This window comes from Zea mays, chromosome 2, assembly GCF_902167145.1.
Source record: "Zea mays cultivar B73 chromosome 2, Zm-B73-REFERENCE-NAM-5.0, whole genome shotgun sequence".
In the NCBI taxonomy this organism is placed as follows: domain Eukaryota; kingdom Viridiplantae; phylum Streptophyta; class Magnoliopsida; order Poales; family Poaceae; genus Zea; species Zea mays.
In genome coordinates this window covers 160,756,425-160,774,516 of record NC_050097.1, presented here as the reverse complement: position 1 = coordinate 160,774,516, position 18,092 = coordinate 160,756,425, and the positions used below count along the sequence as shown (strand labels likewise).

The following is an 18,092-nucleotide window of genomic DNA, read 5'->3' as shown; positions in this document are numbered from 1 at the left end:
TATTCACATCACCCTCTTGCATCTTGAAAGCTTCACCAGCCTTCTCAGCAGCTTCATCCTCAGCAATCAAACCAATCAACTCATACATTCTGTCATCGTCAACAATTTCTATCCTACCTTCCTCATCTTGCCTCTCAACAATTTGAAGTGCGTCCCAGTTAATACCAACCTTTGGGTGACCACTAGGATGTACTACCAATGCTAAGCTAGGCGAAAGCTCATCGTCAAAACTGAAAATAAAAAATAAAAATGTACAATCATACTACTTCATTCGATTTCTATAAAAGTTATTAAATGTAGAATCATACTCGTACATAGAATCATTCCAGCTGTAATCCATCTAGCCAACTGTTGGTGACCAATAATGTGAGATCTCCGCTGCTGCTAACTCAAATCAGAACAAACCTTAAAGTCTAAAGCCTAAATCCTAAAGCCTAAAACCCTAAAACCCATATGCATACCTGGAGCTCGTCGAGGTTAGCTGAGGGGAACCGGCCACCGCCGCTGTAGCTAGCCGAGGGGAACCGGCCGCCGCTGAGGGGAACAAGCCGCCGAGGGGAGCTCGCCGTGGGGAGCCCTTGCGGCGTGGTGGAGCTCGGGCGGCGTGCTGGAGCAAGCCGTGGGGAGCCCGGGCGGCCTGGTGCGTGCTGGAGCTCACCTGGTGATCGCCGTGGGAGAGGAGGAGAGGAGGAGCAGAGAGGAGAGGAGCAGAGAGGAGACAGAAAACGCGAGAGCCAGAGAACGAGCGAGAGAAACAGCGAGAGACAGAGAGGAGCTGTTTTAGTTTAGGGGTAAAATAGTCCAATCAGTTTACTTTGTCAAATAACTCTCTAAATGGCATTTTATCTGTAATCCAGTGTTTGAAAATGGCGTAATAATGAAGCGTTTTCTCATAATGGCATTCGAGCGAATCCGTAGTTTGATAATAGCATAAATCCAATTTTCTCGTCATTGGCCCATCCCTAGGTACGGCCACTACAACAGTGCAGAGCATCTGAAGCGTCCGATTGTCTTTGTCTCCATAGCAGCGTTGGTCTTCGAGGTGAGAAGTCAGCGAAGGCAAATCTGAAGTCTGCTTGATTGCTTGAGTCAGATCTGATCCAGTCTTTCGGCACCGAGAAGGCGAGAACCGAGGAGGAGAACATGGCGGGTGACGGCAACGGCCGCGCGGAGCTTCCCCGGATCGCGGTGATCGGCGCCGGTATCTTTGCGCGCACGCAGTACATCCCAAGGCTCCGCGAGATCGCGCACCTCGTCGTCCTCAAGTCCATCTGGAGTCGCACCCAGGTGTGTGACAATCCCCACCCCATTTCGACATTTCGTCTCATCTGTCGATTTTTGGCACCAAAGACCGGCTCAATCAATCCCTCAGCAGTCGACATGCAGCAATGCAAATCGCTGTAACTGCCGTACTATACTCTGGCAGTCGGCATTCCCTGCTTCGGCGCAGTGCGTGATGCACTGCTGCAAGTGGAATTCTAGTGTCTGACTATTTTTGCACATTCCTTCAGGAATCTGCAAAGGCGGCCGCGGAGCTTGCTCGTGACTTCGCGCCTGATATCGAGTGCAAATGGGGTGATGCGGGGCTGGAGGAGATCATGGGAGATAGTTCAATCATGGGCGTTGCTATTGTTCTCGCTGGGCAAGTCCAGGTCGGTGTTCCCACTCCAAAAAGGTGCCATAGCATGATCCATTACTGTCTAGTTCACTACACAATTACTTGAAGCCAAGCAAGAAACTTTTTTAATGACACTATAAAACTTTACTATTACTGAACACTGTATATCCTCTATCGTTAGATTTTGTCACACCTGGTTTTGGAAAGGTAACCAAGTGCATATTATGTAGGTACCAGGAAAGTTTCACATACACAATCATATAAGTGAATCACATAGTACGATGCTCGAAATATACATAAATGTAACTGTTATATTACAGACTTAAACTTCACCATAACATTTAAACTCATATCATAATTGACATCATAAGTAACTAAATGACAACAAAAAGCGATAGAAACAGTGCATAGACAACTGACTAAAAACAACAGTAACCTAGTACTCATCGTAGTTCTAGAACTTCTGCTGATACTCCTTTGGAACATCACCTCCTAAGCAGTGGTTGCACCAAAATGCAACATTATTGTTGGAAAAGAAAACTAGCATGAGAAATTGTCGCTTTCAACAAGTGCCTTAGGATAAAGTGGATTGTCTATATAATGGACCAGCTGTTATAACAATTGTTATAGCAGTAGCTTTTAGTTGGTCAAGTTTTAATGGACATTAACATCGTGTTTGGTTTGAGGAATGATGTGGCTCATCGTTTTTTCACTCCTCACATTCTTGTTTGGTTTTTGGAATGGAATGAGTTGATCCATCACCATTTCATTCCCCATAAGCTAATAATTAGTAATAATATGAGGAATGAGTTCATTCCACCAAATTTGTGGGATGACTCATGATTGACCACCTCATCTAGAATGGATTGGTTCTTCAAACCAAACACCCCATAAGTGTGCTTATCTCAAACCCATAAATTACACCTGAAACATTGGTATAGAAGTACTGAAAGTAAGATTTCATCATCATCAACATCACCGTCCACAAACCACATGTGAAACATCTAGTCAAAGCTAAGGATTTTCAGGCTGCTCATTACCGAGAGCACGACTGATGCACTAATTTTATTTAAAATTTATGAAGAGGTTGTACATTTCTCTCACAAGTCATGACTTTCCCTTGGTGCCTGGAGTTAATTACTCCCCATTTACCCATTGCAAGGTGTGAGCCAGCGGGGTTTCACTTCGATGGCTTTACAATGATTCCCTAGAGTAATAGCATGCTCATTATATGTTACCTCGATCGTACAAACCATTCCCACTTGGTAGTGGCTAACAAAATAAGCAAACAAAACTATGCATTCATCCCTAGCAGGATGATGTCTATACACTAGGCCCCTCATACGACACGACAACAAAGCAACACTATACTCTAGTTCCTCTAATTAGTCAGCTAAGGAGAGATTTATACCCTGATCCCCTCATACAACACGACGGTGAAGCAACACTATACACTAGTTCCTCTAATTAGTCAACCAAGGATGTCCCATACCATTCTTGTGGTTACACTTTGATCCCGGAGTGGTCACTCAATGAATTGGTCCTTATGGTCTTGAATAATAGGCTAAAAACGTGCTAAAGCCTCTAGGTCCATGTTACTAAAAAGCAACTGCATAATCATTATGTCAACTATTACATCATTAGCTTGTCATTGTATCCAATATTATGTTAAAGCTCTAGCATTTAACTAAACATCATAGCTCAAACCCAAGGTAATACAAAGACAAGGTAAACTCAAATACTAGTCATCCTTAGTATGAGTAGTCACATTTGATGAAACGATGAACTTTACTGAAAAAGGGACATATGTCAAAGAACACTTGCCTTCTTCAAACACTTGATCAGGTTCTTACCAAACTTGACCGTGGATGTTTTCAAACTGCTTCTCGACTTGTTGCGAACCTTTTGATGGTGATTTTCTCGTGGGGAACCTAAAGAGTAAAGACGGCGACGAGCGATGGCACACCGGGGCAGAGCTCATGCGCTAAGGGGATGGTGGTGAGGTGGGGCTTGAGAAGCTAGAGGGTTAGAGGAAAAGAGAGGGTGCACACATGGTGTGCTATGTCGTGACGAAGCTCACCAGGTGTTCTCTTGACGTTGAGGAGGGTTCTGGTGGCGCCGACGTGGTGGCACGCTGGAGTTGGGACGACGACGAGTGTGTTGGGAAGAAGAGTGAAAGAAACAGGTGACGCCTAAGAGGGGGGGGGGGGTGAATTAGGACTTCTAAATCTTTCTCTAAACTAGGCCACAAATAAAACTCTAGAGCAAAACCTATACAAATAATCAAACTAGAATGTGCAAACTAGGTTTTGTCTAAGTGTTGCTATATCTACCACAGTGGCTAAGTTTCAATCCTAAACAAGTATAAAGACAAGATTGAAACTTAAATGCTTAATATAAATGCGGAAGCTAAAGATCAAGGTAGAGATGCAAACTTTCGTGGATGACGCCGGTATTTTTACCAAGGTATCCGGAACCACGCAAGGTCCCGACTAATCCTCGTTGATGCCCCTACGCAAAGGGAAGCCCATGCGAGGGCCAAGCACCACGGTCGAGTAACTCCGTAGAAAGCCGCGGGCCTTCTCCACGCTCAAGTGGTGCTCCGCTTCTAGCTCCTCTCGGACGCTCCCCGCCGTCTCCACTATCGAGCTTCCGGCTGAAAACGCCGCAGGCCTTGTTCCCTCCGGTACACGGTGGCGACCATAACACAAATGCGGTTGTCACGGTCTCGCAAGACTATCACCCCACTTGGTACAATTATAACGGTTGGCGCAAGAGCCGAGGGGTTGTGTGGTTTTTCTAGACTCACTCAACTAACTAGGGTTCACCTAGAGCAAGCGCTAATGCGGTCTAACTAACCTAAGCACTTTGCAAAGCACCTACGCTAATCACCGAGTGATTCTATTAAGCTCTTGGGTGGATGAGCACATGGAAATGTCTACTATATGCCTTGGTATGTTGCTTGCTCTCCCACACCTTGGAATGGCCGGTTGGGGGTGTATTTATAGCCCCCAACACAAAACTAGCCGATGCAGAAAAGTTGTGCTCTCTGCGGCACACTGGACAGTCCGGTGGTGCACCGGACAGTGCACTGTTCACTGTCCGGTGCGCCTAGCCGTTGGTCTGACACCGCAGACGACCGTTGGCGCACAGGATTTTTACACCGGACACTCCATATGTCACACCGGACAGTCCGGTGGTCTTCTCTCGACAGTGCCACCTGGAACTAGCCGTTGGGCTACTGTTCCTGGTGCACCGGACAATCCGGCGTATGGCACCGGACAATCCGGCGTATGGCACCGGACAGTCCGGTGCTCCAGACTAGACAGTCCGCAGGCAACACTTTGTTTCTTGGACTTCACTTGATTTTCATAATGTCTTCTTTTGAGGTGTTGCTTTTCTCAATGTCTTGGTCCAAGTAACTTTAGCATCATGTGGACTACAAACACAAACACTAGCAAACACATTAGTCTACATGTTATGTTGATCATCAAACACCAAATCCTATTTAGTCAAAAGGCCCGGGGTCCATTTTCCTTACAAAGAGGGTGGGAGCAGTGTCATGAGGCAAAAGTGAGGGATGACAGATAGCGGAGAGCAGCAAGCGCCCGATTTGAAGGTCGGGGGAACAAGATCGTGGAGGGAAACGTGTGGGAGTGGACACGGTGCGGCGCTATGTTTTTAAGTCGTCCGATTAGTCACGATTAGACGTCCAAGTCGGTTTGGACGAATCGCAATTAATCACCAAGTCATTCGACTCATGGTTTTTAAAGCGGTAAGGCGCTCCAAGGCGTTGGACCACCGCCTAGACGCCTAGGCGACGCCTAGGCGAGGTAGGCGGGCAAGGCGCCTAGGCGTCAGACCACCGCCCGGACGCCTAGGCGTCGCCTTTAAAACAGTGATTCGACTAATCGTGATTAATCGCGATTAATCGTACAAGTCGGTCAGCCAGGACGACCAGCAAGTCATTCGACTTGAAAACACTGGTGCGGCGTGCCTGCGTGGGACTAGGCTGGCGGTTGCACAAGTAGGGGAAATGCGCAGACAGGTGGGGCCAAGGCGTCAGCGGCTGAGGGAGGCGGCTGTGGGCACGAGTTAGTGCGAACGGAGTTGGCCACGTCGCTGGTGGAGGGGAGGGGAGAGGCCGCGTGGACTGAAAACTAGAGCCAACATTTTCTTTTCTTTTTTGCTAATTTAATTTAAAAACTTTCTCACTCTTTTAATTAAACAAAAAAAATTAATAGACGACAAGAACATTCTCAAGCACATAAAATAAATAGAAGTGGACCATCATGTACGCAACATTTTACTTTGCCTGTGATTATTTTTAGTAATTTATTTATCATTCCCGAAAGATATCATGTGACTTTAATGCTAAAGCAAAATAAATCCATAGATATTTGCATTTAAGTTTAAGAAATTTTTAGGGAGCAAAAATTTGGGTGTTACAAATTTCTTCATACAAAGCTATTAAGTTGTACAGTTTTGGTCACTATTCTAGATAAATACTATTTGGCGCAAGATGCAATTTCATGTTGTTTTTTATTACGACTGCATTTTCTATGCTCCTGTTGGCGCTGATCTGGGCGCTAAACACTAGAACGAACCACCTGACGGTGTTCTCTGCGGAGGCGCGGACGGTCCGAGACCTGGGTGCAAGAGCGACTCCTTCTCTGCACGCTTCCAGACGGTTCGTGCCTAGGGTCGGACTGTCCGCGATGGCGCAGGGTCTTCTCCGTGAATAACCCTAGAACTCGCCTCCGGGTAGATCCCATCAAGGTGGAGAGTTCCAGGGGTTGCTCCAGGATCGGCAGGCCACCCGGGGCCTAATCGGCGTAGAGTTGAAGAGGGTTGGTTGTGCAAGACTAAACTAGATCTAAACTAAGGCTAGATTACTTCTACTCCTAGGGAATGGAAAGAGCAACACAAATAAGATAAAACTGGTAAATATATTTGATTGGATCAATTGTGGGAGATTTAATAGCTCGTACCCTTTCATGTATATAAAGGGGGAGTCCTAGACCCGTTACAAGTCGGTTCTCGAGTTAACCCCACAGGTTTTGCTAACTATTGCAGTATAGAATAGTACAGAGAAACCCTAGCTACATGGTATATATTCCTAGTGGGCCTGGCCCATATACATGTACGCTAACACCCCCGCAGTCGAAACTCTAGCCACTGCAGATGTTGAGACTGGATCGAAACTCCGTAAACACCACCGACGGAAGCCCCTTGGTGAAGATGTCGGCAAACTGGGAGGTGGTCGGGACTTGAAGAACGCGAACAACTCCACAGGCGACCCGTTCGCGGACGAAGTGGAGGTCGATTTCAACATGCTTCGTGCGCTGTGTTGGACGGGGTTGGTGGAGAGGTAGACGGCGCTGACGTTGTCGCAGAAGACCAGGGTGCTCGTGGGTAGCGGGCTGTGGAGCTCGTGGAGCAGCTGACGGAGCCAAACCGCCTCAGCCACGCCGTTGGCCACGGCGCGGTACTCGGCCTCGGCGCTGGAGCGGGAGACAACAGGTTGGCGCTTCGACGACCAGGAGACGAGGTTGTCACTGAGGAACACGGCATAGCCCGAGGTGGACCGGCGCGTGTCTGGACAACCCGCCCAGTCGACATCGGTGTAGATGCAAAGTTCTGAGGCTGAGGACCGGCGTAGAAGGAGCCCGAAGTCGAGAGTGCCCCGCAAGTACCGCAGGATCTGCTTCATCGCGGTGAGATGTGGCTCCTGAGGGTCGTGCATGTGGAGGCACACCTGCTGGACGGCGTAGGCGATGTCGGGCCTGGTGAAGATGAGGTACTGAAGGGCCCCGGCAACACTCCGGTAGCCGGTTGGATCGGCGACCGGGGGGCCGGCGGCGGAGAGTTTGCCCTGCGTATCCACCGGGGTCGCGCATGGCTTGCAGTCAGCCATGCCAGCGCGTTCAAGGATGTCGACGGTGCACTGTCGCTGGTGGAGGAACAGGCCCTAGGGACGACGCTCGACGGTGATCCCCAGAAGTGGTGGAGTGCCCCGAGATCCTTCATCGCAAACTCCTGCTGGAGGCAGGAGATGATGCGACACAGAAGCTCAGGGGAGGAGGCGGTGAGGACGATGTCGTCGACGTAGAGGAGGAGGTACGCTGTATCGGGACTGCGACGAAGGATGAACAGGGACATGTCCGACTTGGCCTCGACGAAACCCTGCAAACACAAGAAAGTGGCGAAGCGACTGTACCAAGCCCGGGGGGCTGCTTGAGGCCGTAGAGGGACTTGTTGAGATTGCAGACCAAGTCGGGGTGAGCGGGGTCGACAAACCCGACGGGCTGGGTGCAGTAGACCGTCTCTGTCAGGGTGCCATGGAGGAAGGCGTTTGTCACGTCGAGTTGGTGAACCGGCCAGTCCATGGACAGGGCCAGAGTCAGAACAGTCCGGATGGTGGCAGGCTTGACCACCGGACTGAAGGTCTCGTCGTAGTCGACCCCAGGGCGCTGGGTGAAGCCCCGGAGCACATAACGGGCCTTGTACCGCTCCAGAGATCCGTCAGCGTGCAGTTTCAGCTTGAAGATCCATTTCCCGGTGACCACGTTGGCGTCAGGAGGAGAAGGCACCAGGTCCCAGGTGTGGTTAGCCTGAAGGGCCTCGTACTCCGCATCCCTGGCGACTCTCCCCTATGTGGGCAGCACACCAGCGACAGCCACTGCGCCCCCTGTATCAGACCAAGAATGATCTGCTTCTCGAGGAGCTTCGCCTCTCCGCCACTGCGACCGGCGCTCCCGCCACGGCACTCTACAGCGCTCCTCGGGCTACCCCCTCTGCCTCCTGGGGGGGCTCCTCTTCACCGCACTTCGCCCCCCGCCCCCTAGAGCTCTTCGACAGCCTACTGGCTCCGGGGGGAGGGGGTCGCGGCCGTGGTCGCAAGAGTGGACGCAGTGGCACGACGGGCGGCCGAGGCACGACAGGTGGTTCTTAGTGGCCATCTGTCTACAACCCGTGGACTGGCACCATCCACATGTGGCCTGGGCCGTCCGCGGCTGCCTCGGCCCCTCGCCCCGCCACCCCTCAGCAGGTCCTCTTTGCCGCTCCGCCTCCGGCAGCGCCCTCGACACCTCCTCAGCCGCAGCATGGGCTCCTTCCCCTTCCGGGACCTTCGACCCAGCCCGTGTGGGGGCCCTGGACAAATGGGTGGGACACGCAGTCTCTCGCCAACTCCTTCTCCACGATGACACTGGCCCCACCCACCTCGGTCTCTGACTGGGTGGCTGACTCCGGTGCCTCCTACCACACCACCCCGGACGCAGGTATTCTGTCCTCCACCTCTCCTCGCCACCCTTCCCTTCCTTCTTCCATCGTGGTTGGAAATGGCTCTGCCCTTCCCGTCACCTCAGTAGGTGACGCGGTCCTTCCCGGTCCTTTCCGTTTATCCAACGTTCTTGTTGCTCCCCACATCATTCAAAATCTTCTCTCCATCCGTCAGTTCACTACTGACAACTCTTGTTCCATGGAATTTGACCCGTTTGGTCTTTCTGTGAAGGATCTTGCCACCAGGACCCTCCTCGCTCGGTGTGACAGCCCCGGACCGCTCTACACACTTCGCCTGCCTGCTTCCACTACACCGACCTCTGACCCACATGTTCTTGCAGCAGTCACCTCTTCTGTGACTTGGCATCGTCGTCTCGGTCACCCCGGTCGTGATGTGATTTCCAAGCTCTCCAGCAGCACCTCTGGTTCAGGTTGTAGGGGATCTTTTGAGCACCTCTGTCATGCTTGTTAGTTAGGTCGCCATGTTAGGCTTCCCTTCCCCATCTCCTCTTCTAGAGCAGCAGGCATTTTTTATCTGATACACTGTGATGTATGGACATCCCCTGTAATCAGCATTTCTGGCTATAAGTATTATTTACTCATTCTCGATGACTTCTCGCATTATCTGTGGACTTTTCCTTTACGTCAAAAGTCCGACACTTATCCCACCTTGTCTCACTTCTTTGCTTGGGTCTCCACACAGTTTAGTCGCACCATCCGGAGCATCCAGTGCGACAACGGGCGCGAGCTCTATAACAATGCATCTCGTGACTTCTTCCTCTCTCGCGGCGTCCATCTTCGCATGTCTTGCCCCTACACGTCTCCCCAGAATGGCCGGGCTGAGCGTATGATTCGCACGACGAACGATGTCGTGCGCTCTCTACTCTTCCAGGCTTCCCTTCCCGCTCGTTACTGGGCTGAGGCCCTCGCCACTGCCACCTACCTGCTCAACCGTCTCCCCACCAAGGCGGTTGCCCTCCCCACCCCTTACTTCGCTCTCTTCGGCATCCATCCCTCTTACGACCATCTTCGTGTTTTCGGGTGCGCTTGCTACCCCAATCTCGCTTCCACTGCTCCTCATAAGCTTGCCCCTCGCTCCACGCGCTGTGTCTTGGTTACTCTCCCGACCATAAGGGTTATCGGTGTCTTGACCTCGCCTCCCACAGAGTCCTCATTTCTCGCCATGTCGTTTTCGATGAGTCGGATTTCCCTTTTTCCTCCACCCCACTGCCTCTCTCACCGAGCTCGACGTGTTCCTCGACCTCGATCCTATGTCCGGTTCGTCCACTTCGCCGCCTAGCGCAGCCCTGCCTGCGCCGCCCACCCCCGCACTGCCACGTGCGACCTCGACGCCCTCTGCGCCGCCCTCCACCGCACAGCCACGTGCGGCCTCGACGCCCTCTGCGCCGCCCTCCCCCGCACCACGTGCGGCCTCGACGCCCTCTGCGCCGCCCTCCCCCGCACAGCCACGTGCGGCCTCGGCGCCCTCTGCGTCGCCCTCCCCCGCACAGCCACGTGCAGCCTCGGCGCCCTCTGCGCCGCCCTCCCCCGTCCAGCCACGTGCGGCCTCGGCGTCCCCTCTGTCGCCTCGCGCGGCCCCACCGTCTCCCACACAGCCCAGTGCGGCACCGGCGCCTTCCGCTCCACCACACACCGCTCCGTCGACTCGCTACACCGACCCCATCCAGACATGCCAGCGCCGTGGTCGACGCGGTACCCTGGCTCGTTCTCGCGCCGAGGCCCCGATTTATCACCCCGTCGTCGTCCACCGCGATCCTCGACACCTCCATCCTATGGTCACCCGTCGGGGTGCCGGAGGGGTGGTGGGTACCGGCAGCACGCCGGTCGCAGGGGAGACAGGCGCCGGAGGGGCGGTGAGGTCTGGCGGCGCGCCAGCCGCGGTGAAGATGTCCGCCGGGGGCGCGGCAAGAGCAGCGCGATAGGAGAGGGGAGGAAAGGGCTCGCCGGCGCATGGGGAGAAGGGAGGGGGCGGCGGCCGTCCCGCCATGGAGGGGCGGCGGCGGCTGGAGTTCGGCGGCTGGAGTTCTGCGCAGCTAATAGAAGCAAAACAGAGCGGCCGGCCCGCCATGGGAAGGCGGCCGAGCAGCCACGAGCTCGGTCCTCATGCTTGTCGCGGAGGAGGGAGATGCGCGGTCAGGCTGGGGAACGGCGGTGGGCGGCGGCGGCTGTAGAAGGTAGGGGGCGGCGGCGGCTGTAGCAAAACCTAAGGCTCTGGTACCATATTGCAGTATAGAATAGTACAGAGAAACCCTAGCTACACGGTATATATTCCTAGTGGGCCTGGCCCATATACATGTACGCTAACACTAACAAATCCCGCAAGAAACCTAGAACCCTAACTAATTCTGCGCACGTGCGAACGGTCCGCGCTGCTACGACGGACAGTCCGGACCGCGGACCGTCCGCATGCCGGTTTTTGTGCTCAACAGCTCCATTTCTTTTAATTACCAATTGTTCAATATTTCAGGCAATTCTTTGTGCCTTATCTATTTGTCCAATGATAGTGTTCCAAATATCATTTTATGTTAAATACTTTCTTGGTTCCACTTTACTTTTGGATAAGTCGGAGCATTGTGAGGGGCGAAGTGGGCCAGGCATTTCACGGCTTTAAGTGCTAATGAATAGTAATCTGCTATTCTGCTCCCCTCTCTTGCATCTCATATCATATTGGCCCCCTCTCCTTTCATGCCCAGGCTCCACCACTATGTTGGATTATAATTACCTATCTAACAACCTGCTGAGTCTTTACGGTAATGTTCAAACCTGCAGGTTGAGCTTTCCCTAAAGATGCTCAAGGCTGGAAAACACGTTATTCAAGGTAAATAAAATTTTAAAAATTGATCTTAATGACATGATTTGTGGTACTTTAGTAGCTGCAATGCAACAGTTCAATTCATCCATAAGCAAAAAAGGACTCCAGTTCTTTCTCTTTTTATCTTACTACTTTGTATATTTCTGCTAAATGAAAATTGCCAATGCCATCAAATGTATTGGAGAGAATGAGTTGGATATAAACAGCCCACGGGGCAAGATACATAAGCCCAATGGGCAAAATACATAAAACTCTAACAAAATGTTCTAATTTGTTTATTTCTGTTTGCATGATATATTTTCCTGTGTCATGAAGAGAAACCTGCTTCTGGATGTAAGTACATTTTGCTTTCTTTATATCTTTCGTTAGCGTTAATGGACTTCTTCATTTCTTTCATTTGCATTATAGTGGACAGAAGGTACATCTGATATGAATTCTCATAAAATTTTTAGCAACAACAGAAGCAGAAACTGCACTGTCAATCTACCACTCATTTCAAAACCTGTTCCCGCATAAACCCATTTGGGCAGTCGGAGAGAACTACAGATTTGAGCCTGCCTTTATTGAGGTACAATCGCAATATTTTTTTTGCCCCAGTTGTTTTTTAACTAATTTATGTCGGTCATCTAATCTGTTTATTCTTATATACAGTCAAGCAAGCTGATCAATGATATTGGGGATATGATGCACATCCAAGTTATCATCGAAGGGTCAATGAACAGTTCAAATCCATATTTCAATAGCACCTGGAGACGGAATTTTGTGGTAAGGAACATTACTGTGCATTGCCACCCGTGTGAGGTGCTCCATCTTCTGTTTTTCATAGTGCCTCTTATATCTTATAAAATTCCAAGCTGCAGCACAAATATTTGAAGTAGACAACGGTTAAGGACTAGTTAAGTTTCAGATTACTGGAATAGCTCATGTGAGTTTCATTGGTTACAAGAATAATCTGCTAATGTTATTAAACGTTAGGTATTTGATTGGCAAACAGAAAGGCATTTCCCCCCTGCTAAACAATCATCTCATGAATTACTATGCAATATAATTTCCATACCTTTTATTTTCAATGTTAATTTAACTTTCTAGTCAATAAAATTGTATTATGTTTGCTCAGCAAATGATTGTTTTCCTGGTTTTCTATTTTCTAAACGATAAACAGTCAATCACCTGCCATTTAGCCATTACTCAGGCAAAATGGCCACTTAAATGGGCAAAATGGCTGTTTAAACAGGATAAATGGTCGATTAAATGGAAACAAAATTTTACTGCGTAGCATTTAAACGGTGTGTAAATGGGCAAAACCACCGATTGAACAAACAGCGAATTCACTCAATTCAGTTATATATGGCTGCTGGTAGCATATGTTTTTCTCGAAAACGCAGGAGAGCTACGCGTCATTAATTTAAGAAGAAAGTTTGAGTTCTCAGAGCACCAGTACATCATAAGACCTCCTTATGGCGTGCACCAACAAGCATACAGGAACATATCCATGACTAAACACAGAAACTACAACTACACCGGCCTTTGCAGAAACCATAAAAAACACCCTAGACCAAACTTATAAATATTAGCTGGCAGTAGGGCAAGGAGATAGGAAATTCCTCTAGCCCCAGCTAAACTCCAAATGTGTATAATTTCTGTGATGGAAGCGAGAACTATATTCAGATTAGACAGGACCCCCTCTAACACAAATCGATTACGATGATTCCAGATTGACCATGCTCCCATGTCGCATTTAACTAAATTCTCTAGTTCTACAGTTGGCTTTTGTTATGTTACAATAATCTTTCTGCTGGATCGTTCACTTCTGCAGTTTTGAGATATCCAAACACTTATGTAGGTGCCCTTTTCAAGAACTATACACCAAATATTTTCTGCCATAGTGTGCAAATGGTGTACTGCCCAGAGCAGTAAAGAAATTATTCATTATTTGTTAAACCAAGATGCTACCCTTGTTCTTACTGTGATAACTTTACATTACAGGGTGGTTTCATTCTGGACATGGGTGTTCACTTCATTGCAGGACTACGAATGGTAACTTCATCATGTTATATTTCGAAGTCTCCTTTTTTTTCTCAAAAAACACAGGAAATCTGGGCATCATTAAGAAGAATAGAGGGTGTAAGAACCCAACAGCACTTACACCACACACCCAAACACAACGCACTCACACAACACACTCTACAGCAGCCTTAAAACACAGACACACCAAGACAGCTGAAGGTCAACCCGCACAGACCCAAAAAACTAATCACCTGGGAGGTGAGCGGACAAGAGGAATAGTCCTCAGGACCCTGCCATGGCCCACAACTGGCGTTCCTCACCATCCATGACTAAAGCCCCAACAACACTTGGACCCGATTCATAAAAAACACAACGATTATGATGGTTCCAAAGAATCCAAGCTCCAAGAATAATTAAGGAATTGACACCTTTCCTTCAAGACTATTTCCAGCGGCCTTAATCATCCTATCTCCTATTTTAAACTCTAATCTGTAAACAGTATAGTCTACAGTGCAAACAGTGTTTTGTATGGTCATATGCATGATCTGCTGGTCACATCCTAATTGCTCCAAAGTAGCATTATCTCATTCCCACCAATAAGAAAGGAATTTTCATTAGGTTGTGGGTCGGCCTAGAGACTGACCTGCCTTAGCAAATGAAATATGGATCAGATTCTGAGAATATGGATCGGACTCTGGCCTATGCTACCAGAAGCAACATTGTTTAGTTAATAACTCTAATCAATTTTTAGATTTGGCACCCCACATCCACATAGAAAGTTTAGTCCTGAAAAACTGCTTGTGTCATCTTAAGTTGAAGTGGTCAGATTTGCCACCATGTAACTCTTTTGATAGTTGTACCCTTTGGCCCAAGTTTCTTAGCAATGTTTCTACCTACTGAATTGAAGTGTTTAAGATAACAAATTCATTCACTAATTCCCTTGTCTGCTTTGTGAAGATGAGGATCTTTCTCTAACAGCTTGTAGGTTCAGAAATCACAAGCGTATCTTCTATCTCCCGTCATGTGGATATGGCTTTGCCGCCACCAGATAACATATGTTCCCTCTTGTAAGTTTCCGAAATAGAAAGTGATTTGTGAACCAAAATTTTTGATAACTTACAGATGTTCGATGGCTTTATGCAGCCAACTGGAAAATGGATGCGCTGGTGTCTTTGTGTTTGCCGTCAATTCAAGATCACCAAAGGTTGAATTGAATATCATTCTAAATCCATCACGCAATCATACAAATGCTAGTCTATCTAATGTGAAAAAATAAATATATTTTTTGTCACATTTTTCATTTAATTATTAGAAGGGTAGATCTGGTGTAGTGGTGAGAGCTGTCTCACCAAGTCACTAGGTCGTATGTTCGAAACAACCTCTCCGTATTTGCGGGGAAGGTTGCCTTGGTTTATCCCTTTCCCATCCACTACTCGTGTGGGAGCCTATCTGGGTCTGCTCTTTTTTTACTCTTAATTTAATTGTTAGTGTTTCTCAGCGTGTTAGTAATTACACAGATATTATGGCGGGTCGATGGAACAAAAGGAACAATTCAGGTAGAACGTGGAGTTGATAGTGGAAAACATGGCTACCAGGTTTGACTTTTTTCCTGCATACATCAGTTGACTGATGCTCACTACCTTTGCTGCACTGTTCATGCAGTTGCACAGTACGGTCATAAAGGCTTTTCTTTGCTTTTGTTTTCAACCATATTATGGTAGGTCTGTATGATAGCATTATGAATCAAATCGATTGTTACAAGTAAGTAGTTCTGTTCAAACAAAAATGTTTGTGCACAAATATTGTACTCATGAACCACCTGATGCATTTGCAGGTGTTATTCTCTGGTGAAAATGGGCAGTGCCAGAAGACATTTTACCCGTTCTGTGGAGTGAATGAAGAACTGAAGACGTTTGTCCATGACATGTTGGAAGCTGGCAAAGTACTGCTATTAGTGTTAATAAGTTTCGAATTATTTTATTTTCTCCTTCCACCAAGAAACATTCGTCGAGATCCTTTGGACTTCCACTTTTGAGAAATAACCTATGATCTAAGTTGCAGCTGATGTCCCATTTAGGCAATATAACATTGCAACCTAAAGTTGAAACTGTAGGAGAGTCCAAGGTACTAAGGCTATCTTTGGTGGACCATGTAAAATAGGGAACGCGGAACTGTAGATAAACATTGTTTGCAGAATAAAATTTGAAATAGGGGATGAGATAGAAGATAAGATGGAATAAGGGAGCTATTGGAGACAGCCTAACAAACACTTGTTAAGCATATCAAAAGTAACTCAAATTATCCTCATATATAACGTCAACGTCTCGTTAGTTTGTATGAATTGGAATTGACACAAGAAAGTTGTTTTTTTACTTACCTTCATTCCATTTTTTTGGGTTTCATTTCGGTTTCCAATCCTGGTACTAAGCATTAAGCAAAAATGGTGATGCAGGATGGAGATCACAAGGCTGCACCCCGTGGTTCTTATGTCGAAGGCGCCCGTGATGTTGCCGTGCTAGAAGCCATGTTGGAATCTAGTGCGAAGCAAGGAGCCCCAGTTCAAGTGAAGAGATTCTAACAGATCCGAAATGTCACATAAAAGAGACTACGTTTCTTCTAGGGTGATTTGTCCATTGGATCATATATTTTCGGTAGTAAAATGAACATTGTTCCAAATTCATGTACATACCGTCGAGGTTATATATTAAATATATATGTGAAAAAATGACATACATTAGAACCACCATTCCTACACTCGTAAAAATCATGTACCTTTTCTTATACACTAGATATGTTGCCCTATTAGATATTATAAATATTAGTTTTTTTACGGGAAATACGAAAGAGACTCTAGCTGGGTTGGGAAAGGGTCTATAGCTGAGTGGTAAGGTGGTTTGAATAGCACTCCTCAGGTTCTGGGTTCGACTATCCATGTGAGTGAATTTTAGGTCGTGGTTAAAAAAATATCTCGTATGTTCTGTGCCAAAACACAGGTCTAAGACTCGGCCTCGGTCGGCGGTCACGATCGTTCTCACATTGGGCTACAATGCTGTTGTGTATGGATGGGGCAGAGGTTTAGGAGTTTTTTGGGGCAGAGGTTCGGAGGTTTTATCGACCTGTGTGAGAAAGTCTACTTCATACTACAATATTCAGGGATTGTCTTACCTTCGCAGGTCGAGATTTTTAGTTTTTTATCGAAAATATATTATAAATATTAGTATTCTTATATATATGTTCTATTGAATCAAAAAATAATGGGGTGTTTGAGAGTAAAGTTTTTTCACAGTTTTAAAAAAATATTGTAGTATTCTACACAGAATGGTGTTTGGCAAGCTAGCTAAAATCTCTGTTTTCAAAACTGAAGTATTGCAAATACTGTAGTTGTTTTAAGGTATTCTAGAATTAGGTCTGGACCTCGGTTTTTGAAAACTGTAGTATTTTAAACTGTGGTATTGTCATGAGTAGAATATATTGTAGTATTTCAAAAGCTGTGGTTTTCAAAAACTTTGTTCCCACCAAAAATGATGGATAATCTGAGGGGATGAACGATTGTAAAAAGCTAAAACACCTTTTGCTAATTGCAAAATCAAATCAATTCACTTTTCTGAAACAAGACAAACTGTTTCGTTAGTACAAACTATATCTGTAACTTTGATCGACTTAAAGTTTTAATAGATTAAACTAGATTAATTACACAACTAACCCACCCGCATGAGCTGCGTGCTGGCTAGGCTAGGTCGTGCCCCTTGTCTAGGTGGGCCTTTTTTTCTTTTTCTTTTATGCCGCGTTTGGATGTTGATATTGGAGGTCATGAAATTGAACTGAATTCAATATCAAATTAGTCATGGTATTAAAATGAGATGTAATTCCAATTATACTGTTTGGATGTCATTGAATTGGAGTTTGGAATTGCGGTCTAATTCCGCGCAATACAAAGGTGTGAAGCTCTGTATTGGGAGAGAGGGTTTCTAGTTATAGTCCAATTCCAAGGAATTTGATCTCTGATTTCAAATCTTAATTTCATGTGCAACCAAACAACGTAATTTAAGAAAGATGGTTCCAATTTCCAATTTTGTGCTCCAATATCTACGTACAAACGGGATGTTAGGTATTTCACGCATGCTTTTTTCTCTCGAATGCGTAGGAGAGGTGCACACCATTATATTAAAAAGGTACGGAAGGACCAAAATGGATCGATACAAGCTGAAAAGAAAGCCCCCCTTACGAAGGCTAAAATATAGGAATCCATAGCAGCACTGAAAAGGCTATCAACCACCGAAGGCTAGGAATGGGGTTGTTAGTAGGTCTAGGTTCTTAGCCCCGGCCAGCTCCCAAATTTCCCTCTCTTCC

At 47.3% G+C, this 18,092-nt stretch overlaps 1 protein-coding gene across 2 annotated transcripts; it reads left to right on the top strand.

The window, feature by feature from the left end:
- The first annotated feature begins 985 nt into the window (after window positions 1-985).
- LOC100283463 (NAD-dependent dyhydrogenase, Gfo/Idh/MocA family) lies at window positions 986-16,581 on the top strand. 2 transcript variants are annotated; one of them, XM_008669816.3, is made up of 13 exons: window positions 986-1,042; window positions 1,123-1,287; window positions 1,512-1,652; window positions 11,693-11,741; window positions 12,051-12,068; window positions 12,188-12,303; window positions 12,387-12,500; window positions 13,722-13,772; window positions 14,721-14,809; window positions 14,886-14,946; window positions 15,260-15,337; window positions 15,577-15,684; window positions 16,195-16,523. In XM_008669816.3, exons 2-13 carry the CDS (start codon window positions 1,144-1,146, stop codon window positions 16,318-16,320), a joined length of 1,095 nt encoding a protein of 364 aa, XP_008668038.1. In that variant the 5' UTR covers window positions 986-1,042; window positions 1,123-1,143; the 3' UTR covers window positions 16,321-16,523. The 2 variants fall into 2 exon arrangements, with proteins under 2 accessions (XP_008668038.1, NP_001149836.2); NM_001156364.2 differs by lacking the exon at window positions 986-1,042 and having other exon boundaries at window positions 1,046-1,287; window positions 16,195-16,581.
- Window positions 16,582-18,092: the final 1,511 nt, after the last annotated feature.